Here is a 26,158-nt window from a genome sequence, read left to right as displayed (position 1 = left end):
CTCTTTTCCTCAGAGAAGTAAGAAGAGGCTGCTTGAGCAAACACAGCATGTTGTCACAGTGGCAGCGAAGCACACACACACACACACACACACACACACACACACACACACACACACACACACACACACACACACACACACACACACACACACACATTGTCAGTTTTTTTGTGTACTTATTTTTGACAGGCCTAGGTGCAGGAGACTGAAAAAATAGTAATAATTTTTTTTTAAATACTGTTGTCTTAGATCAACGCTATTGCAAAGAAACATGCATTCGGTTAGCAACTTGAGGGTTCCAGGTTTGATTCCCACTGCTGCCATCTTCGTCACTGCCGTTGTGTCGTTGAGCGAGACACCTTACCCACCTGCTCCCAGTGGTTTGAATGTCGCATATATATATATATATATATATATATATATATATATATATATATATATATATATATATATATATATATATATATATATATATATATATATACATTTTATTACAATTAAACTAGTCAGATAATAACAATTTGGAATTAAAACACACTCAAATATAAAGTGTTTCAAAATCATGTCGCTGTTCAATTTATTCTAATATGACTTATTTAATAGTGGATTTAGTTTGGCGTGCACATAATAGCATGCATGTACAGTATCTCAATTTTTTGTTTATTTTTTTTCTCCAGCATTTTGACCATATTTTAATGTGTATTTCAGTTTAAATTTAAAAGAGTGCATTGGAATTCCCATTTGTGGCTGAAAAATGTTTTCACATTGTTTTTTTCCGTTTATTATTTACACTATGTGCTGAATCAATAAATGATCAAATAAATGATTTTTTACATTTATTTCACGCCGTATTTTCTACTTTTTTCCTTTATCACTGCAAAAACTCCATATTCTGTGTCTGTCTTCCTATTTGCTTGCTTTTTGTTATCTTTTTTTCAACACTATATTTTCTTGCTACACACATTCTATATTGTCTCTCCTTTTTCGAAAATGCACACAGGAAGTGAAAAAACGTTCTTATTGTAGCGTAATACAATAAAATCCTAACAATATTTATTGCAACCATTTGACTTTGACTTGAGGGGTTCCTCAGCCCTCACTATGAAACCAAAACTCTCGTGTGCCCTCTGGTGGTAGGAGTTTGTCAACGCAACATCATGTGTAAATATACAATGTACAATTTGCAGTCTAATGAGATACTTTTCTAATTGTTGTAGTGCCTTTTTAGAATACGCAATGCAGGGATATCATTTTTAAAGAGTGGAAAACCCCATCTGCACCGAACTTCAGGAACTGGTTAAATGAACTTGTGAACGTAATGACTCTTGAAAAAATAAGATTTATGGACTCTACAAATATGAATAAATGGGAACTAACCTGGAAGCCTTTACTGACATATATTGATACATAGAAAAAATGTTTCCCCCTCGGGAAAGGAAAAGGAAAGAAGGGAAAAAGAGAAGGAAAATAAATAAATAAATTGTTGTATCTTTTTTGTAGTTTTATTCCTTTTTTATTATTGTTTTTTGTAGTTTTATTCCTTTTTTATTATTGTTATTATTTTTTCTATTGTTCCCAGACTACCATTGCTTTTTTTGTGTCACTTTTGATATGGTTTTGTCACCATTTACTTGCTTTTTTTTGTGACTTTATTTTATTTTTGTTGAGGATGACAGAGGTTGAATTTATTCAGCTAAAAAAATGGTTTGATATTAATAAGTTATCACTAAATGATAAGAAAACTAAATTTATGGTGTTTAGTGGTGCAGGGACAAATTGTGAAGCACAATTAAAATTAAATCTAGTGGAAATTGATAGAGTATATGAAACTAAATTCTTGGGAATAATAATTGATCATAAATTACGTTGGAAACCGCATATTGAATATATAAAGGGGAAAATATCCAAATCCATTGCTATTCTTTATAAAGTAAGACACATGCTGGATAAGACATGTCTGCATATGATGTATTATTCTTTTATTTTTCCATATTTAACATATTGTGTTGAAGTTTGGGGAAATGTTTATAGAACAAACATAGACCCAATAATTAAACTTCAAAAAAGGGTCATTAGAATAATACACAAAGCGTGCTACTATGAACATACCAATCCATTATTTATAAGTTCTAATGTGTTAAAATTTTCAGATATTGTGTTTTTAAAAACAATGGAAATGATGTTTGGAGTAGAGAACAACAGCCTTCTAGCTTGTATTCTTAGGCTATTTCAATTAAGAGGAGAAAACTATCATTTACGGGGGATATTGATTTTTGAAATAGGTAAAGTAAGAAGGAATATAAAATACAAATGTATTTCAGTTTCAGGAGTTAAATGGTGGAACAAGCTCAGTGATGAGTTCAAGACGTGTACTTCTTTGTTAAGGTTGAAGAAAACCTTGAAAGGTGAAATAATTGAAAATTATAAAATATAGCAACAATTACTTTCATCCCATTGATTTTTTGAACGTTGATGTTCCAGGTAATCTTATTTTCAGCGAATGTATAGGATAGGCAAATATAAGCTTTGGCTTCAGCCTATTCCTTTTTCAGTCATTCTTTTCTTTTCTTTTTCTTCTTTTTTTAAGCGTACAAAAATAGTCCATCGGCTCGTTTTGAACGGAAGGAACAATAATGCACTATATTAATTTATATTATTATGTTTTGTCAACTTGTATGTCTTTGTCATTGCCTGAAATAAATAAATAAATGGAAAAAAAAAATGAAAGGGTGTTTCGTTTGGAGATGGCTTTTAAGCTCACTTGGCACCATGGTGCTATTGGCATACTTGCCAACCCTCCCAAATTTTCCGGGAGACCCCCGAATTTCAGTGCCTCTCCCAAAAATCTCCCGGGACAACCATTCTCCCGAATTTCTCCTGATTTCCAGCCGGACCTGAGTGAGGACAGCCTGTCGTCACGTCCACTTTTCCTCCATATAAACAGCGTGCCGGCCCAGTCACGTCATAACAATAATAATAAACGCTTTCATAACATGGTCACTAATGCCTAGTTTCTCTTGTTATATTCTTATTTTACTGTTATATTTGTATTCTCATTGATGCTTTTTGTTTTTATTCTATTGTAATATTTTTCTATTTTGTTTCCATTTATACCCCCATTATTTACTTTTTTTTTTTTTTAATTCGATCTCAATTCTGTACACTGCTGCTGGAATTTTAATTTTCCTGAGGGAACTCTCCTGAAGGAATCAATAAAGTACTATCTATCTATCTAACATCTACGGCTTTTGGAGCTCAGTGCGCAACTGCTCACACAACAAGAAGGAGACTATTATATATGTCTCCGTTATCCATAGGTTTATCTATAAGCCATAAAGTAGGCAGGCACGGAGCTATTTCTCAGCGTGTGTTTATACCAGCCAACACGTTAATACACTGACACACAACATCCGGATTCCCATCATGCATTGCTTCAAAACTACGACAAGTAGTAATGTCCAAAAAAAAGATAGTGACAGAGAATAGAACGAGGATGGACAATTCAACCCTAAACTCACTCCTTTCCAGCAAATTAAATTTCACAGATGCTGCCCATACCTATGCTCTAGGGCTGTGAATCTTTGGGTGTCCCACGATTCGATTCAATATCGATTCTTGGGGTCACGATTCGATTCAAAATCGATTTTATATTTTTTTTTCGATTCAACGCGATTCTGGATCAAAAACGGTATTTTCCCGATTGAAAAGGATTGTCTATTCATGGAATACATAGATGTCAGCAGGATCTACCCCAGTCTGCTGACATGCAAGCAGAGTAGTAGATTTTTGTAAAAAGCTTTTATAATTGTAAAGGACAATGTTTTATCAACTGATTGCAATAATGTACATTTGTTTGAACTATTAAATGAAGCAAAAATATGACTTATTTTATCTTTGTGAAAATATTGGACACAGTGTATTGTCAAGCTTATGAGATGTGATGCAAGTGTAAGCCACTGTCACACTATTGTTCTTTTTTTATAAATGTCTAATGATAATGTCAATGAGGGATTTTTAATCACTGCTATGTTGAAATTGTAACTAATATTGATACTGTTGTTGATAATATTCATTTTTGTTTCACTACTTTTGCTTTGTTCTGTGTGGTGTTTGTGTCTCCTCTCAATTGTTGTGTGTGGTGTTTGTGTCTCCTCTCAATTGTTGTGTGTGGTGTTTGTGTCTCCTCTCAATTGTTGTGTGTGGTGTTTGTGTCTCCTCTCAATTGTTGTGTGTGGTGTTTGTGTCTCCTCTCAATTGTTGTGTGTGGTGTTTGTGTCTCCTCTCAATTGTTGTGTGTGGTGTTTGTGTCTCCTCTCAATTGTTGTGTGTGGTGTTTGTGTCTCCTCTCAATTGTTGTGTGTGGTGTTTGTGTCTCCTCTCAATTGTTGTGTGTGGTGTTTGTGTCTCCTCTCAATTGTTGTGTGTGGTGTTTGTGTCTCCTCTCAATTGTTGTGTGTGGTGTTTGTGTCTCCTCTCAATTGTTGTGTGTGGTGTTTGTGTCTCCTCTCAATTGTTGTGTGTGGTGTTTGTGTCTCCTCTCAATTGTTGTGTGTGGTGTTTGTGTCTCCTCTCAATTGTTGTGTGTGGTGTTTGTGTCTCCTCTCAATTGTTGTGTGTGGTGTTTGTGTCTCCTCTCAATTGTTGTGTGTTGTGTTTGTGTCTCCTCTCAATTGTTGTGTGTGGTGTTTGTGTCTCCTCTCAATTGTTGTTTGTTGTGTTTGTGTCTCCTCTCAATTGTTGTGTGTGGTGTTTGTGTCTCCTCTCAATTGTTGTGTGTGGTGTTTGTGTCTCCTCTCAATTGTTGTGTGTGGTGTTTGTGTCTCCTCTCAATTGTTGTGAGTTGTGTTTGTGTCTCCTCTCAATTGTTGTGTGTGGTGTTTGTGTCTCCTCTCAATTGTTGTGTGTTGTGTTTGTGTCTCCTCTCAATTGTTGTGTGTGGTGTTTGTGTCTCCTCTCAATTGCTCTGTTTATTGCACTTCTGAGTGTTGCTGGCTCGGGTTTGGTTTTGGAATTGGATTGCATTGTTATGGTATTGCTGTGTATTGTTTTGTTGGATTGATTAATTAAAAAAATGAAAAAATAAAATAAAATAAAAAAATTAAATTTAAATATTTTTTTTTTATATCAAGTTTTTAAAAATGAGAATCGATTCTGAATCGCACAACGTGAGAATCGCGATTCGAATTTGAATCGATTTTTTCCCACACCCCTACTATGCTCCTTCAAAGGCTGTGCTACTGGCTGCAAAGCATTGCACTTTCAAATACAACAATGAGTAGAGGAGTGTTATGTGTGTATATGTGTAAATAAATGAACACTGAAATGGTATATATATATATATATAAAATAAATAATTGAATTTCAGTGAATTCTAGCTATAAATATACTCCTCCCCCTTAAACCCCCCCCTCCCGAATTCGGAGGTCTCAAGGTTGGCAAGTATGGCTATAGGTGAGGGCCGACATCCGGGCAACTGAGCTACATACGGGTTCTTCGAGCCATAGCAACCAGACTGGCGTTGAAAACAAACCGTTGCCATTACTCTTTAACCTGTCGACCTACGCTGATTAAACCCGTCATTCTGCCTCCAAAATGCCGAAAAACTGTGTTGTTTTTGGTTGTGCTAACCACAACTGGAAACAGGGAAAACAAAGGTTGTATTTTGTTCTGCCAAAGCGTGATAAAAGCCCACAGAGACGAGACAAATGGCTCGCAGCTTTACACCGGTTAAACCAGGACGGTTCTCACTGGAGTCCCCCAAAGTCCCGGGTCGTGTGTTCGGATCACTTCGTTTCTGGTAAATATAAGGAACAAAAATCCACCTTCTTAACCACAACTTGGCTATACCGTCCGTGCTAATGTTGTACTTGTTGAATTTGTACCTTATAAACATCTCAGAACAAGCTAGTCAGGTTACTTCGAGACCTCCACCCCAGATCCCACCTCACTCCTACCCACTTCTCTAAAGTGGGCTGGCTCAAGGTGGAGGACAGAGTTAAACAACTTGCACTGAGCCTGGTCTATAAAATCCGCTACACCTCCCTGATACCGAAGTACATGTCAAACTACTTCCTTAACGTAAATGACCGCCATAACCACAACACCAGGGGGAGCTCCACTAACCACGTTAAACCCAGATTCCAAACTAACAAAGGTCTTAACTCATTCTCTTTCTATGCCACATCAACGTGGAATGCGCTCCCAACAGGTATAAAAGAAAGGGCATCTCTATCCTCCTTCAAAACCGCAATAAAAGTTCACCTCCAGGCAGCTACAACCCTAAACTAACATCCTCCCCAGATTGCTAATAATCAAATGTAAACAATCAAATACAGATACTTTTTCTTATGCCTTCTGATCTCTCTCTCTCTCTCTCTCTCTCTCTCTCTCTCTCTCTCTCTCTCTCTCTCTCTCTCTCTCTCTCTCTCTCTCTCTCTCTCTCTCTCTCTCTCTCTCTCTCTCTCTCTCTCTCTCTCTCTCTCTCTCTCTCTCTCTCTCTCTCTCTCTCTCTCTCTCTCTCTCTCTGTCCACTACTTGATGTCCATATCCTAACCCCCCGCCCCCTACACCCCTGATTGTAAATAATGTAAATAATTCAATGTGATTATCTTGTGTGATGACTGTATTATGATGATAGTATATATGATAGTATATATCTGTATCATGAATCAATTTAAGTGGACCCCGACTTAAACAAGTTGAAAAACTTATTGGGGTGTTACCATTTAGTGGTCAATTGTACGGAATATGTACTTCACTGTGCAACCTACTAATAAAAGTCTCAATCAAAAATAAAAAAAACGTTCGACAGCTGAAGTATTTGTACAAAAATAACATGCGGTATATACTATATAGCAGGGGTCACCAACCTTTTTGAAACCAAGGGCTACTTCTTGGGTACTGATTAATGCGAAGGGCTACCAGTTAGATACACACTTAAATAAATTGCCAGAAGTAGCCAATTTGCTCAATTTACCTTTAACTCTATGTTATTATTAATAATTAATGATATTTATCTTTGTGGAAACACTGATCATCTTAATGATTTCTCACAATAAATATATATAGAAACAGATAAATATCAATATGCAACACTTTATTTTTATATTTTCTCTAAGTGCACATTTTTCAAATTGAACATTTTCAAATGATCACTTCTAAGACAGTCTTGTGAAATCACAATATCCCATTTTAACTAGATAGCCACTAACATTTTTTAACAAATCATGAATTACTTTGCACCATGTTTGTACAAATAATAACTCATGTAAAATACAAAAGTAAACTCTCAAATTTTTAAATCATGTCACACTTTGAACTGGACACCAAATCTGTTATCTGTTTCTTTGTCAGTTAGTGGGAAGCCTGGCATTGCATGCTGTTAACTAGTGTGTTGTACTCTGGTGTGTAACTTGACACTGCAACTCTGAGTGAGTCTTGCAGATGTGCATCAGTGAGGCGTGTTCTGTGTTTGTTCTTGATGAAGTTCATGTCAGAAAAGGCTGATTCACAAAGATAAGATTTTTCCTCATTGTTTGCGGAACCTTCTTAATCTTTTGGACATATTTTCACAGCAATCTGGCCTTAAGCTTAATTATGATAAATGTAAAATGTTAAGGATCGGAAATCTAAAGGGAACGTCCTTTCGAATGGAATGCAAAGTGCCTGTTTTGTGGACAGATGGACCAGTTAACATACTTGGTGTTGTTGTCCCAGAAAATCTGGAAGATCTAGGCTCAGTAAATTATGATAATCGACTAAGAAAGATGGACAAAATTATGCAATTATGGAAAGGGAAATCCCTAACCTTGTATGGTAAAATGTCTATTGCCAACTCGTTAATTATTCCTCAATTTATTTATTTGTTTTTGTCATTACCAGCTCCATCACAAAACTTTTTTAAGATTTATGAGCGGAGGGTCTTCGATTTTGTCTGGAACGGCAAACCAGAAAAGATTAAAAGAAAGGTTTTGTACAAAGAGTATGAATATGGGGGCCTGAAACTTCTCAACCTTGAAGCTATGTGTCTGTCTTTAAAAGCATCAATTGTTCCAAAGATGTATTTAAACATTGAGTGGTACACAAATGTCCTGTTGGACAAAAAACATGTACTGTATCAAAAGAAATTGTATTCTTTTTTACAAGTGATTCCCTCCCAGAGAGTCTGCTGGTAAACATGGCGGGGTTCATAAAGGAAACAATCCACTCATAGTGGTGTTTTCAATTTTATGTGCCAGAAAAAAGAGACGATATTTTGCAGCAGATAATATGGATGAACTCTAATATTGTAATAGATGGAAAGCCTTTCTTTTGGAAAAATATGTTTGAAAGAGGAATCATTTTTGTCAATGATATTATCAATGAGAATGTTAAAATGATGAAGTATGATGAATTAAGAGCTATGTATGGTGATGCTTGCTAAAGGTTTTCATTTTATCAACTAACTGGAGTAATTGGGAAAAGATGGAAACAAATAATTAATTATGGAACTACTAAATTATTAGTTTGTAAACCTCTAATAAGAAATTCTAGTTGGCAAAAAGGAACTAAAATAAATAGAAAAATATATAATTTTTATTTAATAAAGAAATCTTTGAAGGCTGCCTCATACAACACAAATGGAAAATGGGAGGACTTTTTTGACTGCCCGTTGCCATGGGAGGCCATATTCAAACTAATCTATAAAACCACTATCGATGTGCAAAATCGTTATTTTCAAATTAAAATGATTTATAACTTCTTACCCACAGGGAAAATGTTAAAATTATTGAATATGACAGAGTCAGACGATTGCCGATTTTGTTGTCAGGAGCCTGAATCCACCCTGCATTTGTTTTGGTATTGTCATATTGTGTATTCGTTTTGGGTGGAAGTTGAAAAAATGTGTTTAAGGGTTGGTGTGTTTATGAAGCTTAATGTGGTTTCTGTTATTTTAGGAGAGTTCATTGACAATCATGATTTAGTCAATTTAATTATAGTACTCGGTAAAAGGTTTATTTTTAAGGCCAAAAACAGATATTCACTTAGTATTACTTTCTTTAAAACATTTATTCAGTATTTTCTAACTTTAGAAAGTTACATGGTTGAAAACGATAATGATGCCAAAAAACATTTAAAAAAAGATGAAAAGTCCTCAAAGGCTTATTTTGAAAGTATAATTATGTTTATAGATTATATGATATCTGTTGTTGTGTTCCCTAATTTGAGTGACCTGGACATAATCTGGACTGTACATAAATGCTTATTTTCAAAATGTAATTTTGTTTATAAATTATATGCAATCTGTTGTGTTCCCTATTTTGTTTCTGTGTACATGAATGAAGGTGTGTGTTGCTGAGTCCGACTTGGACATTATCTGGACTGGGCCTGGTTTAAAAAACCCTTTAAACAAATCTAATTTCATTGACAACCTGGTCTGTTAAAGATAAGACCCTTTTTTAAAAAATAAAATAAAATAAGATAAATAAATAAAAAACATTTTCTTGGATAAAAAAAGAAAGTAAAACAATATAAAAGTAATTACATAAAAAATAGTAATTAATGAAAATGTTAGTGGACCAGCAGCCTATACAATCATGTGTGCTTCAGGGACTGTGTCCCTTGCAGATGTGTTGTCTATGTTGTGTTCAGGGACTGTGGCCCTTGCAGATGTGTTGTCTATGTTGTGGGAACCAGAATATTGGTAGCAGAAAGAAATAACCCCTTTTGTGTGAGTGGGTGTGGATGAGTGTGCATGGGGGAGGTTGTTTGGGTTGATTCACCGATTGAAAGTGTATCTTGTGCTTTTTCTATGTAGATTTAATTTTAAAAAAAAAAAAAAAAAAAAATTTTTTTTTTAATTTTTTTTTTTTTTTTTTTTTTTTTTTTTTTTTTTTTAGAACAGGCCCGCGGGCGACTCATCTGGTCCTTACGGGCGACCTGGTGCCCGCGGGCACCGTGTTGGTGACCCTATAGTCTATAGCCTGTATAGGCTATTTTCGGCTTTCTATAGATATGAAATAATATACCTGGTGCGCTTGTGAGGTAGACATATAGATTTCCAAATTCCATGTCCGGCCATTGTGTAGGATTATCAGTCCACGCATCTGCTGGAAGGCGGTAAGGGCAGTCGTTTAATCCAACTACAGAACATTTTAACTCGTATCTTAACCTAGCCTCACTGGAAAGACTATTTACATAATCATACGCCATTTACAACAGTTTAAAATGCCGTGAAACCTCGTTAAATGCTTTTTCTGTCAATGCTGTGTTCGCTGTGAGCTGGTTTGTTTTCAACGAATTCAATATGGCGACCGGTTGCTAGGGGATTGGTAGGCGGAAGTGACGTAGGTCCGCCCTCGCCTATTGGATAGCTCCTTTCTTTTACCATGAATTGATTAACATGGACCCCGACTTAAACAAGTTGAAAAACTTATTCAGGTGTTACCATTTAGTGGTCAATTGTACGGAATATGTACTGTACTGTAAAAAGTTTCAATCAATCAATCAAAAACTCACCACACAAGCACTGCGGAGTCGGTGCTGTCGAAAGATAGCTTTTGCTGCCTCGAGCTCACCGTCTTGTCTTTTTTATTTTGTCAACCACTCATACTGGGGCCTTCATCTGGGTCAGAATGTTGTCCAGGGCCCTGTTCGCCATTTGCATTTCCCCTTCTCAAAAACTTCTCCATCACTGTCACTTGCTGCGGTCCCAAACTGTCACTGTCACGTGTCGCGCAGCGCTAACTCGATTGTCTTTGCAGGTATGTATCGCCCTCTGCTGCCACCTACTGAAATAGAAGAGTATTACATTACCTGCCGCACTTTATTAGAGCACTGCAGACACCCGACAATGGTTAATTAGGAGATATTAAATCAACTCTCTCGTTTGAGTCACACATTAAGAGTGTTACTAAAACTGCCTTCTTTCATCTAATATATCGCTAAAATTAATATCGCTAAAATTCGTTCCCTTTTGTCCTCTAGTGACGCTGAGATCATTATTCATGCATTTGGTTACGTCTCGTCTCGATTACTGTCACGCAGGCCTGGGCAATTATTTTGACTCGGGGGGCCACATTTAGAGAAAAAAATGTGTCTGGGGGCCAGTATATCTATTTTTAGGAACACTAATACAAAACCTCACAATAATGTCTGATTGAATGCTAAAAACGTTATGACAGATCCACCTTAAAAAACATAATGGAATTTTAAATGTTTCTATGAAGGATAAAACACTGAATATTGACAAAATATGAATGTCACACCCCCTTTCGATCGACATATTTCACAATCAAGTGAAACGCAACAAAAATGCAACAAACAGTGAAATATGAACACGATGGGGTACAAAATAAACCCACCTACAATCTGATATATCTGACATTTGCTGAATTCCTCCCAGTGATCAATAAAGTACTTTCTATTATATTCTATTCTATATATCACTAAGCTTTAGAACTTTGTTGTAAAAAATCTAATTCCGCGTCTGTGGAAACGCTTCCCGCCCACACTGCTTGGTGCCTCGTCTGAGCTGCTGTGACATAGATCAGTGGTCCCCAACCACCGGGCCACGGCCCGGTACCGGTCCGCGGCCGCACAAGAAATAAAAATAAAAAAATATATATATATATTTTTTTTTTTAATTAAATCAACATAAAAAACACAATATATACATTATATATTAATATAAATCAATAGAGTCTGCATGGATACAGTCCGTAGGCACACATGATTGTATTTCTTTATGCCAAAAAAAAATAAATAAATAAATAAATTAAATTTTTTTTTTACTAACTCCGGCTTATTAGTAATTCCCAGAGCCCAAAAAAAGTCTGCGGGCTATAGAGCGTTTTCTACTCGGGCTCCAGTACTATGGAATGCCCTCCCGGTAACAGTTAGAGATGCTACCTCAGGAGAAGCATTGAAGTCCCATCTTAAAACTCATTTGTATACTCTAGCCCAGTGGTTTTTAACCTTGTTGGAGGTACCGAACCCCACCAGTTTCATATGCGCATTCATCGAACCCTTCTTTTATCAAATTCAAGAAAAAGTCATATATTTTTTTACTGGTTCACAAAATGAATCGCGCATGAACATCACCTTGTTCAAAGAACAAAACCAACACAGTGCATGAACTCACAACAAATTACACACCTTACACACATTACCATGAATTGATTAACATGGACCCCGACTTAAACAAGTTGAAAAACTTATTCGGGTGTTACCATTTAGTGGTCAATTGTACGGAATATGTACTGTACTGTGTAAACTGTACTGTGTATTCTCTTCCTTTGCAATCTGCTAGTAAAAGTTTCAATCGATCAATCAACCTGCAAATCAGATGGAAAATTAGATGTAACACTGTTTGGGGGTATCCATAATACGCTGATAGGGAGAAGTTTTTATTTACACGATAAGTCGGATGTGTTTTTACCTCCGTGGCGGAGGCTCCGCCGAACCCCTGAGGCCGAATCACCGAACCCCTAGGGTTCGATCGAACCCAGGTTAAGAACCACTGCTCTAGCCTTTAAATAGACCCCTTTTTTAGACCAGTTGATCTGCCGTTTCTTTTCTTTTCTCCTCTGCCCCCTATCTCTTGTGGAAGGGGGGGACACAGGTCCGGTGGCCATGGATGAAGTGCTGGCTGGACCGCTCGCCTGTGCATCGGTTGGGGACATCTCTGCGCTGCTGACCCGTCTCCGCTCGGGATGGTCTCCTGCTGGCCCCACTATGGACTGGACTCTCACTACTATGTTAGATCAACTATGGACTGGACTCTCACTATTATGTTAGATCCACTATGGACTGGACTTTCACAATATTATGTTAGATCCACTATGGACTGGACTCTCACAATATTATGTCAGACCCACTCAACATCCATTGCTTTCGGTCTCCCCTAGAGGGGGGGGGGTTACCCACATATGCGGTCCTCTCCAAGGTTTCTCATAGTCATTCACATCGACGTCCCATTGGGGTGAGTTTTCCTTGCCCTTATGTGGGCTCCGTATCGAGGATGTCGTTGTGGCTTGTGCAGCCCTTTGAGACACAGTGATTTAGGGCTATATAAATAAACATTGATTGATTGATTGATTGCTAAATATACCTCTGTCAGGTGTAAGCATCATGAGCAAGGGGCTGGCATCATACATAAAATGGATTTATTTATCGACGTCTCTGTGCGTTGAGCTAGGAACATGGTCATCTACGGTACAGAGTGAATCATTTCTCGTTCCCCCTGCCCCACTTATTCGCTTTACTGACATGATACGTTTATTTTCCGGAAAAAAAAAAGTCACCACTGAATATGGCTCAAGTATACAGGCAGAAACATAGAGCAGCACAAATCCTCTTTCAGTGTTTGCAAATATTAGACATATTTAGAAGCAAAATCAATACATCACTCAATACGGTATAAGGCCACGAAACCCAAACTGATGATGTAACATAAAATAGATACACTTAAGCATAAATAGTTCCTGTATGGCACCAACTGCTGGTATCGGTCCTATCGATATTAGTGTTACCCTGCTTTCTTCGCCTCAAATAAATATACTCACAGCCACAGACGATAATCGACATTCAGTAAACACAAGAGTTGGAGAGGCTGCCGACTCACCGGACAACATAAAAAGGGAGAAAAACAAAACACGGTCGCCTTGGTGACGGACAAAAAGCATCGAGATCAAGAACGGGATGGAACGCCGAAGTCGCGTGACGTGACAAACATACAGTAAGTACACCGGTCGTAAAGACAAGAGGTGGACACAAGTAAAAGCACGTGCCAGTGTGATTGCTTAAGATCTTTGTGTGTGTGTGTGTGTGTGTGTGTGTGTTGTGTGTGTGTGTGTGTTGTGTGTTCCTGTATTGCTACCCTTCTTGAGACATCAACAAGGAAAAGTACCTTCCATATGAGGGCCGGTGAACAAGTTAGGACCGAAATCATGGTCCCAATACGGAAAACCATTGCATCTAGTAGAGAGCCAAATACTAAGAGTCTGTGAACATTGCTCCAAAGTCAGGATTTTTTTGTTGTTGATTTAACATGCATACGAAAGTTAAAATTGACAGGTGCAAAGGCAGCAATATTTGATAAAAGAAGACGGCAGCTAAAGAAGGACTTCACTATTCATCCCTGAAAGAAAAAAAACCGCCAGGTGAACAGCTGATTTGACGACTTCCGCTGCTGACGTAAGACAACCATATGTGACCGTAGGATGAACAAATACACAACCGTACTAAGACGATAGTGGCCATTAACAGTTAGTTTTTACAGCTGGGTGGCCCAAAGTGCGGCACAGGGGCCATCTGTGGTCCGTGACTCCTTTGTCATCGGCCTTAAGCACGTTACAAAAAATAAAAAAATAGAGATCTCATTTGCACCCCTGGTGGTGAAATCTATCAAGATTAGGCTGGTCCCAAAAAGAAAGGGTTTTTCAAATTGACTGTTTGTCGGTTTTAAAAGTGCTCCCCCTCTGGTCAACATATGAAATAACAAGTGTGTGTAAAAATTTGAAGTGCTCCCCTTCTGGCCAACATATGTAACAACAAGTGTGTGTAAGAAATTGAAATGCGCCCCCTTTGGTCCAAATTAATTAAAAATATATGTATATAGAGACATACTGTAATAACTTGAAGTAAATCATGAAGATTAGAAACCAATTAAAAATCAAAATCAAAAATCAATTACAAAAACAAAATAATAAAAAAATTAAAATTAAAATAAAAGCTAACCTTTTTTATATTTGCATAGTTTGTATATATAATTAATGTTGTAAATACAAATCTTTATATATCTAGAAAGGGTGGTCCTAAAGAGGTCGGCATTTTTCTGAGGTCTCAAGAAGGTAAGAAATACAAGAATATGTATGTGCATATGTGCATGTGTGTGTGTGTGTGTGTGTGTGTGTGTGTGTGTGTGTGTGTGTGTGTGTGTGTGTGTGTGTGTGTGTGTGTGTGTGTGTGTGTGTGTGTGGTTGAAACTGGGCTCGGACAATTAAGAATCCTTCCCTCCCTCGCCCTCAGTCCCAAATAACCAAACAGAACGCCGGAACGGTCGCCGTCCTCCTACTTCTTGTTCTTGAGCTGATTGGCCAGCCAGTCCAGGCCCTCGTAGAGGCCGTCGCCGCTGGTGGCGCAGGTGGCCTGGATGTACCAGTTGCGGTGGCGCAGGGAGTGCAGGCCCAGCTTGTCCGTGATTTCGGCGGCGTTCATGGCGTTGGGCAAGTCCTGTCGACGAGGGAACATTTCAGGCGGTGGAATATTTGAATCACTGCGTACTTTATTGTGACCTTCTAACGCAGGGTCCCCAAACTTTTTGACTCGGGGGCCGCATTTGGTTAAAACAATTTGGCCGGGGGCCGGGCTGTGTATACATATATATGTATATATATATATATTAGGGGTGTAACGGTACGTGTATTTGTGATGAAACCGTTTCGGTACGGGGGTTTCGGTTCGGTTCGGAGGTGTACCGAACGAGTTTCCACACGAACATATTAAAATATTCCTTCTGCCTCTGTCTCTGTCAGTCCTCTACACAGCACCCAGCATTGTCACACCCACACAACCATCTGATTGGTTACACACACAGCGGTAACAGCCAATCAGCAGTGCGTATTCAGAGCGCATGTAGTCAGTGCTTAGCGTTTAGCAGGTAAGCATCAGGCAGCGGACTCTCCCCAAATGATAATAAACACCTCCCAGTCAACTACTAGTAACATCACTATGAGCCTGTTGACCTTCTAGAAATATAAAAGGCAGTTCAGCTCACTCGCAGTCCTGGCTTGAGGTGAAGGCTAATTCGCTTTTAGCGTAACTTTAGCTCATTTTGCGGTGTGTGTGTGTGTATGTGTGTGTGTGTGTGTTACGGACAGCAAAGCCCTGTCTGTCTGTTATTTCACTTGACCTTTTTCTGTGTTGATTGAGCTGTGTTGAAGCAGCAAAAAAGGACATTATGTTAAATGAAGCATTTCTGTCTCTGATAGTTGATATAATAATGTAAGTGCATCATTAAGCCTACATGAACTCCATGGTGTTCAGGGATGAATAGTCTCTCCTATTGCTATTGTACCATTTTTTTCAGCTATAGTTCCATGAATCATTAGTAATGCAGCAGCCTAGTTTTGAATGGCAGGGTCCCTGCTATCACATGTTGATAAAAATATAACATTTACATAATAAATCAACTACAGGCTTCCCAAATGCTGTAATAAATTAAGCATGATAAGCTGACTTGAAACTGTTTAATGTTGCACTTTTTATACACTAGCGTTCAAAAGTTTGGGGTCACATGTAAATGTCCTTATTTTTGAAGGAAAAGCACTGTACTTTTCAATGAAGATAACTTTAAACTAGTCTTAACTTGAAAGAAATACACTCTATACATTGCTAATGTGCTAAATGACTAGGGATGTCCGATGCCAATAAATGCGTTAAAATGTAATATCGGAAATCATCGGTATCGTTTTTTTTATTATCGGTATCGGTTTTGTTTTTGTTGTTGGTTTTTTTTGGTTTTTTTAATTAAATCAACATAAAAAACACAAGATACACTTACAATTAATGCACCAAGCCAAAAAACCTCCCTCCTCATTCACACAAAAGGGTTGTTTCTTTCTGTTATTAATATTCTGCTTCCTACATTATATATCAATATATATCAATACAGTCTGCAAGGGATACAGTCCGTAAGCACACATGATTGTGCGTGCTGCTGCGCCACTAATAGTACTAACCTTTAACAGTTAATGTTACTCATTTTCATTAATTACTAGTTTCTATGTAACTGTTTTTATATTGTTTTACTTTCTTTTTTATTCAAGAAAATGTTTTTAATTTATTTATCTTATTTTATTTTATAATTTTTTTTTAAAAGTACCTTATCTTCACCATACCTGGTTGTCCAAATTAGACATAATAATGTGTTAATTCCACGACTGTATATATCGGTTGATATCGGTATCGGTTGATATCGGTATCGGTAATTAAAGAGTTGGACAATATCGGAATATCGGATATCGGCAAAAAGCCATTATCGGCCATCCCTATAAATGACTATTCTAGCTGCAAATGTCTGGTTTTTGGTGCAATATCTACATAGGTGTATAGAGGCACATTTCCAGCAACTATCACTCCAGTGTTCTAATGGTACAATGTGTTTGCTCATTGGCTCAGAAGGCTAATTGATGATTAGAAAAGCCTTGTGCAATCATGTTCACACATCTGAAAACAGTTCAGCTCGTTACAGAAGCTACAAAACTGACCTTCCTTTGAGCAGATTGAGTTTCTGGAGCATCACATTTGTGCGGTCAATTAAACGCTCAAAATGGCCAGAAAAAGAGAACTTTCATCTGAAACTCCACAGTCTATTCTTTTTCTTAGAAATGAAGGCTATTCCACTAAATTGTTTGGGTGACCCCAAACTTTTGAACGGTAGTGTAAGTAGAAGAAAAGTTTTGTCATTTTATTTAATCTGAGCAACAACTTGAGGCAGTTTAATGTTGATGAACGTGGGCAGAATTAGTATAGTGTTCCCAATGTTAAAAGGATAAAGCCATTGTTTACAAATTTGGTAAATAAATAACCAAAAAATGTATATTTTGTTGTTTTCTTACTGTACCGAAAATGAACCGAACCGTGACCTCTAAACCGAGGTATGTATCGAACCGAAATTTTTGTGTACCGTTACACCCCTAATATACTGTATATATATATATATATATGTATATATATATATATATATAAAGTCGTGGTCAAAAGTTTACATACACTTTAAAGAGTGCAGGGAACAAAAACTGTTAAAAATGTGCAGGGGACATGTCCCCTTTGTCCCCCTAACCCTCTTTGTGTGTATGTTGTGTATTCAGATGGGTTTCCTGCCTGTTTATTGGCAAACACAAGAAGCACTGCATCTCTCAGTTCATCCTCAGCCAGCATCCTCATCAGCTCCTCTCTCGCCTCGTTGACGCGCTCTCTGTCGTTACTGTCCACCACGAAGATTAAACCTAGAAAAAAAACAAAGAAGAAAAAACAATTTGAGCATTTCTGGAGCATGCAGTCAGTGTCCATGCTTCCTCTGCTTCATTCAGCTTACCCTGTGTGTTTTGAAAGTAGTGTCTCCAGAGGGGACGGATCTTGTCCTGCCCACCCACATCCCACACAGTGAAGCTGATGTTCTTGTACTCCACTGTCTCCACATTAAAGCCTGAGAACAAAGCCAAAGTTGTACGGCGACTGCAGCACACACACACACACACACACACACACACACACACACACACACACACACACACACGTGTGCACGTACCGATGGTTGGGATGGTGGTGACTATTTCCCCCAGCTTCAGCTTGTACAGGATGGTGGTTTTTCCCGCCGCATCCAGACCCACCATCAGGATCCTCATCTCCTTCTTTCCTATAAGGCTCTTCAACAGATTCCCAAAAATGTTTCCCATGGCTCACGGATGGTTCTCGATGCTGGTATTGGCGACTGAGAGATGAGAGAGAAGAAGGGAGAACGCTTGTGAAAAACAGAGGGCCAATAAATATGTCACATTTGCAAAAGGTCGCATCTGGTGCTGAGGAAGAACAGACTGGAGAGGCAGCTGATGGTGACCTTCGAGAGCCTGCTGACGTACTGCATAACAGTGTGGTACGCCAGCTGCACTGAAGCAGACAAACAGGCCATTCAGAGGGTCATAAAGAAAATCATCGGATGCCCCCTCCCCTCCCTGAAGGATTTACACAACAGCCTGAACATAGCAAAAAGCATTACCAAGGACAGCACACACCCTGGCTTCCACCTGTTCCACCTGCTACCATCGGGCAGGCGCTACAGGTGCATCAGAGCCAGAACAAACAGGCTCAGAGACAGCTTCTTTCCCAGAGCTGTCACCATCTTGAACTCTAACTTATAATAATAATTCACCCCTATACAATATCCTACCCCGATACCCTACTGTGCAATATTACCCTTCGAGTGCAATACATCCGACACTGATTGTTATTTATTACTCCGGTACTCTAGTCTTGTTCTGTATATTGTACAGTATTTTGTATTTCTATAGTGTTCTGTACAGGATTGCTTATTATTCTTATTGGATAGTAGTCTGTTTATTTCAATTGTTAGTTTTTTTCTTTATTGCCTGTTGTGTAATTTATTTTATTTTATTATTTATTTATTTTTACACCATATTTGTTCCCACTACCGCACCTTAAATTAGAGTCCTTAATCTCGTTATATGCAAATATAATGACAATAAAGTCCATTCTATTCTATTCTATCTCTTGTTCAATATTTAATACACCGTGATGAAATGTCTCGCTAAATATTCCACGCACAGATACACAGTCATTATTATCACAATCATTAATATCACAGTCATTGATACCGCTGTTATTTATAACCAGAGATGCATGTCCATGCCATGACTCCAGGCTGCAGCACAAATCTGTTCACAAACATTAGCCTGAATTCTCGCCAATGGCCTCAGAACTGCAGCTGAGCGTCCTACATTCCCGGGCAAGGGTATCAAACTCGTTTTTTATCGAGGGCCACATCGCAATCATGGCTGCCCTCACAATTACCTGGTGGGCCACGTTAAATGAAGAGGCAGACCACATTAAATAGGGCACATTGAATGAAAATCCATTCCATAATTTAATTCCACATACTGATATACTGAAGGTCTTAAGTGTTGTACGTGCATACAAATGTTTTAAATTACATTTTTCTCTAAGATTATATTTCTCCTCTTTTTTTGAGAAGAACTGTTGTACATTCTTGGGCAGCAGATTATAGTTTGCTTTGTGTATAATTTTAGCTGTTTGCAAATTCACTATGTGGTGCAATTTCAGTATTTAACTGATATTTTTTGTAACACCGTTAATGAATGAAGTGTACTTTTGTAGTTTATTCCCCATATTTCTACCCTTTGTTGTCTACTGAACCTATGTGTTCTGTCCATGACTATTTTTCATCCACTAGGATACCTAGAAGTTTGGTAGATGAAACTTGACTAATTTCGATTCCTCCAATAGAAACCTTGGCACTGTTACGCTGTCCAGGCATTGTGATGCCGGGGGTCGTCTTGTCAAGATGCAGAGGGATGTCAGGAAGCGGCTTGCAGGTGAGAAGAAAATATTTATTCACGGCACGGAAAGCAAGAAGGATAGCCAAAAGATGCTAGTAAAAATACAGACTAGGAGCGTTAAACGGGAACGTGACTTGTCGCATGGGAGCAAGCAAAACCACCAGGCCGAGTGAGGCCAGGGCATAGGCTAAATAGATGTCTGATCAGTGCTCGGGAACAGGTGAGCGTCCCGAACACCAATCAGAGGCAGGTGAAAGTAATCTGCCGTCATGGTAACTAAAAACAACACAAACTCAAGGGTGCTGAAAACACAAGTAAATCTCAAAACGCAACAAACTGTGATCTGCACACCGGATCCTCACATACTGTTTACAGTATGTTTTGTTTTTGCTCGCAAACACAATAAAGTTGGATTTGCAATACATTTGCAAAAAATACTATCATAGTATTTATGTTATGAATTTTTTTATAAGAGCTAGTTATGAATTACTAAATTACATGTGAATAATGCTGTATAATAGACTGTATTTATATTATTCACATGTGAATAATGCTGTATAATAGACTGTATTTATATTATTCACATGTGATTAATGCTGTATAATAGACTGTATTTATATTATTCACATGTGAATAATGCTGTATAATAGACTGTATTTATGTTATTCACATGTGAATAATGCTGTATAATAGACTGTATTTATATTATTCACATGTGAATAATTCTGTATAATAGACTGTATTTATATTATTCACATGTGAATAATAAATGATAAATGGGTTATACTTGTATAGCGCTTTTCTACCTTCAAGGTACTCAAAGCGCTTTGACAGTATTTCCACATTCACCCATTCACACACACATTCACACACTGATGGCGGGAGCTGCCATGCAAAGCGCTAACCAGCAGCCATCAGGAGCAAGGGTGAAGTGTCTTGCCCAAGGACACAACGGACGTGACTAGGATGCTGTATAATAGACTGTATTTATATTATTCACATGTGAATAATGCTGTATAATAGACTGTATTTATATCCACATGTGAATAATGCTGTATAATAGACTGTATTTATATTATTCACATGTGAATAATGCTGTACAATAGACTGTATTTATATTACTCACATGTGAATAATGCTGTATAATAGACTGTATTTATATTATTCACATGTGAATAATGCTGTATAATAGACTGTATTTATATTATTCACATGTGAATAATGCTGTATAATAGACTGTATTTATATTATTCACATGTGAATAATGCTGTACAATAGACTGTATTTATTTTATTCACATGTGAATAATGCTGTATAATAGACTGTATTTATATTATTCACATGTGAATAATGCTGTACATTAGACTGTATTTATATTATTCACATGTGAATAATGCTGTATAATAGACTGTATTTATATTATTCACATGTGAATAATGCTGTACAATAGACTGTATTTATATTATTCACATGTGAATAATGCTGTATAATAGACTGTATTTATATTATTCACATGTGAATAATGCTGTATAATAGACTGTATTTATATCCACATGTGAATAATGCTGTATAATAGACTGTATTTATATTATTCACATGTGAATAATGCTGTATAATAGACTGTATTTATATTATTCACATGTGAATAATGCTGTATAATAGACTGTATTTATATTATTCACATGTGAATAATGCTGTACAATAGACTGTATTTATTTTATTCACATGTGAATAATGCTGTATAATAGACTGTATTTATATTATTCACATGTGAATAATGCTGTACATTAGACTGTATTTATATTATTCACATGTGAATAATGCTGTATAATAGACTGTATTTATATTATTCACATGTGAATAATGCTGTACAATAGACTGTATTTATATTATTCACATGTGAATAATGCTGTATAATAGACTGTATTTATATTATTCACATGTGAATAATGCTGTATAATAGACTGTATTTATATTATTCACATGTGAATAATGCTGTACAATAGACTGTATTTATATTACTCACATGTGAATAATGCTGTATAATAGACTGTATTTATATTATTCACATGTGAATAATGCTCTATAATAGACTGTATTTATATTATTCACATGTGAATAATGCTGTATAATAGACTGTATTTATATTATTCACATGTGAATAATGCTGTATAATAGACTGTATTTATATTATTCACATGTGAATAATGCTGTATAATAGACTGTATTTATATTATTCACATGTGAATAATGCTGTATAATAGACTGTATTTATATTATTCACATGTGAATAATGCTGTATATTAGACTGTATTTATATTATTCACATGTGAATAATGCTGTACAATAGACTGTATTTATCTTATTCACATGTGAATAATGCTGTATAATAAACTGTATTTATATTATTCACATGTGAATAATGCTGTACATTAGACTGTATTTATATTATTCACATGTGAATAATGCTGTATAAGAGACTGTATTTATATTATTCACATGTGAATAATGCTGTATAATAGACTGTATTTATATTATTCACATGTGAATAATGCTGTATAATAGACTGTATTTATATCCACATGTGAATAATGCTGTATAATAGACTGTATTTATACTATTCACATGTGAATAATGCTGTATAATAGACTGTAATTATATTATTCACATGTGAATAATGCTGTACAATAGACTGTATTTATATTACTCACATGTGAATAATTCTGTATAATAGACTGTATTTATATTATTCACATGTGAATAATGCTGTATAATAGACTGTATTTATATTATTCACATGTGAATAATGCTGTATAATAGACTGTATTTATATTATTCACATGTGAATAATGCTGTACAATAGACTGTACTTATTTTATTCACATGTGAATAATGCTGTATAATAGACTGTATTTATATTATTTACATGTGAATAATGCTGTATAATAGACTGTATTTATATTATTCACATGTGAATAATGCTGTACATTAGACTGTATTTATATTATTCACATGTGAATAATGCTGTATAATAGACTGTATTTATATTATTCACATGTGAATAATGCTGTATAATAGACTGTATTTATATTATTCACATGTGAATAATGCTGTATAATAGACTGCATTTATATTATTCACATGTGAATAATGCTGTATAATAAACTGTATTTATATTATTCACATGTGAATAATGCTGTATAATAGACTGTATTTATATTATTCACATGTGAATAATGGTGTATAATAGACTGCATTTATATTATTCACATGTGAATAATGCTGTATAATAAACTGTATTTATACTATTCACATGTGAATAATGCTGTATAATAGACTGTATATATATTATTCACATGTGAATAATGTTGTACAATAGACTGTATTTATATTATTCACATGTAAATAATGCTGTATAATAGACTGTATTTATATTATTCACATGTGAATAATGCTGTATCATGAACTGTATTTACGTTATTCACATGTGAATAATGCTGTATAATAGACTATTTATATTATTAACATGTGAATAATGCTGTATAATAAACTGTATTTATATTATTCACATGTGAATAATGCTGTATAATAGACTGTATGTATATTCTTCACGTGTGAATAATGCTGTAAAATAGACTGTATTTATATTATTCACATGTGAATAATGCTGTATAATAGACTGTATTTATATTATTCACATGTGAATAATGCTGTATAATAGACTGTATTTATATTATTCACATGTGAATAATGCTGTAAAATAGACTGTATTTATATTATTCACATGTGAATAATGCTGTACAATAGACTGTATTTATATTATTCACATGTGAATAATGCTGTATAACTGCATTTATATTATTCACATGTGAATAATGCTGTACAATAGACTGTATTTATATTATTCACATGTGAATAATGCTGTAAAATAGACTGTATGTATAGTATTCACATGTCAATAATGCTGTACAATAGACTGTATTTATATTGTTCACATGTAAAAAATATTATTATTGTTTATTGTGAGGCAACTGTGGTGCTGAATTTCCCCCAGGGACCAATAAAGTACTTTCTATTCTATTCTATTCTAAAACGTTTTATGGAGCTGTTTATGAATCATAAAACGTTAATAATGTAAAAAAAAAAAATAATAATAATAATAAAATAAAATAAATTGTTATATATTAGCACAAACGACTGGGGCAAGTTTGGGGAGATTTGGACGAGGTGGAGGGGGGCCAACTTGACTCTGTCCCTGGGGTCCAGCCAGTAGCAGCCCTGTCCATGGTCCTGAATGGCAACATCACCCTGTCACCATTTCATCCATGCACTCTTCCTCAGCCATTTCTTCAAGCACTGATGGATGCCAGCCGGCCATCCTACAGTACAGTACAGTACAGTACAGTACAGTACAGTACAGTAGAGTACAGTACAGTACAGTACAGTACAGTACAGTACAGTACAGTACAGTACAGTACAGTAATGCCGTGACCCAGCTTAGCTCGGTTAGCCCCCGATGCTACAAAATTGTTCACATTCCTGTTAACTTGCCGCAATTGAACCCTCAACGTCGCTCCACATCAAAGACGAGGGCTTATTTTGTCAACCAAACGTTATTAGTCGCCTTTGAAATCGACGAGACGCGACGGTTGCTTAGCAAAGTGTGTCGTTGCAACCATCACCTCCATTCAACCTGCGGTCATCCTCCAGGCACACAGCCGCGCACAGCGTCTCCATCCCGGCTGACAAGGATGCCGAACACACGGTATGGACGCGGTGCAAAAATACATCATAAGCAACAGCGGCGACTTACTTGGTGTAGCAATTGGAGGGCGCTCGGTCGGGAGTGTGAAGGAGTCACTACTTATTTTTTTTGCTCGCTAGAAGACCTCTCGCGAGATTTCCTCGGCTGAAGCGCGAGATCTCGCGAGAGCGGACCGACATACCTAACGGACGCGACAATTTGACACAAACGTCTATGTAATGTTTGGAATATATATTTATCAGAAATACGTTTTAAATATGGCAACACACAGAAGCTAATACAAATAATAACAGAAGAAATGAACAAAATTAAAAAGATGGTTTGACAAAAACTAGACTAAAATACTGCTATTTGGCAGAGGTGGGTCATTGTTTTGCAAGACATAAGTAAGTCTCGGATAAGCGGAAGAAGATGGATGGATGGATGGATGGATGGATGTCTTTTTGTAGGTGGCTAAAATACGCGGTGCTGCTGACCGCCGTCTAACGTTACGTTACTGTGTGTGATACATTGACTAACGTAACGTTATGTATACACTGCAAAAAGTGAAATCTAAGTAAGATGAAATATCTCAAATAAGGGTGATATTTGCTTATTTTATGTCTGATAAGATAATTCTTATCACTAAGCAGATTTTATGTTAGAGTGTTTTACTTGTTTTAAGGGTCCTAAATGATGTCAGTAAGATATTGTTGCTGAGATTTGATGAGCTATATTGAGTAAAACCTGCTGGAAACTAGAATATCAAGTGTTGCAAAGCTGTGTCGTCAACACTCACAAGTATAAAAGTACTTTTTTAAAGTCATCATTTCTTACTTCAAGCATGAAAACAAAATCATGATGTATGCATATCATTATGTCAAGATAATGGCACTAGCATTTACTTCATTTAAGAATATTTTTCAACATATTGAGCAAAAAGGTCTCTTTTTTTGTTTTCTACCAAGAAAAGTGCACTTGTTATTAGTGAGAATATACTTATTTTAAGGTATTTTTGGGTTCATTGAGGTTAGCTAATTTGACTTGTTTTGGAAAGTCTTGACCAGCCGAATTTTCTTGTTCTATTGGCAGATAATTTTGCTTAGTTCAAATAAAATACCCCTCATTTTTGTATTTTTTTTCTTCTTGTTTTTGAACACCGACTTTTTGCAGTGTAGGTACCAGAGGTGGGACCGAGTCTTTGTTTTGCAAGTCACAAGTAAGTCTCAAGTCTTTGCCCTCAAGTCTCGAGTCAAGTCCCAAGTCAAGACAGGCAAGTTCCGCGTCAAGTCCAAAGTCAAGACTGGAAAGTCTCAAGTCAAGTCACAAGTCCTGC

General features: G+C 36.5%; 2 protein-coding genes across 3 annotated transcripts in view; both read right to left on the bottom strand.

Moving 5' to 3' along the window:
• Positions 1–10,725, bottom strand: part of erbb3a (erb-b2 receptor tyrosine kinase 3a) — a 71,568-nt gene extending 60,843 nt beyond the window's left edge. Inside the window, exons 1-2 of one of the 2 annotated variants that reach the window (XM_062037996.1) lie at positions 10,498–10,725; positions 10,008–10,088 (exon numbers count right to left, since the gene is read on the bottom strand). The gene's annotated coding sequence lies outside the window, so the exon portion shown is untranslated. The remainder of the gene's footprint in view (positions 1–10,007; positions 10,089–10,497) is intronic. The other variant, XM_062037997.1, reaches the window with a different exon arrangement.
• A 4,136-nt stretch (positions 10,726–14,861) lies between these two features.
• arf3b (ADP-ribosylation factor 3b) lies at positions 14,862–24,980 on the bottom strand. Its single transcript, XM_062038225.1, has 5 exons — positions 24,892–24,980; positions 18,293–18,475; positions 18,080–18,190; positions 17,866–17,990; positions 14,862–15,213 (listed from the first exon to the last, which is right to left on the bottom strand). The coding sequence occupies exons 2-5, from the start codon at positions 18,438–18,440 to the stop codon at positions 15,052–15,054; spliced, it is 546 nt and encodes a 181-aa protein (XP_061894209.1). The 5' UTR covers positions 18,441–18,475; positions 24,892–24,980; the 3' UTR covers positions 14,862–15,051.
• Between the last annotated feature and the right edge of the window lie 1,178 nt (positions 24,981–26,158).

Source organism: Entelurus aequoreus, linkage group LG26 (genome assembly GCF_033978785.1).
Source record: "Entelurus aequoreus isolate RoL-2023_Sb linkage group LG26, RoL_Eaeq_v1.1, whole genome shotgun sequence".
Classification (NCBI taxonomy): domain Eukaryota; kingdom Metazoa; phylum Chordata; class Actinopteri; order Syngnathiformes; family Syngnathidae; genus Entelurus; species Entelurus aequoreus.
Note: the sequence above shows the minus strand (reverse complement) of the source record. Positions and strands in the feature narration are given on the sequence as shown.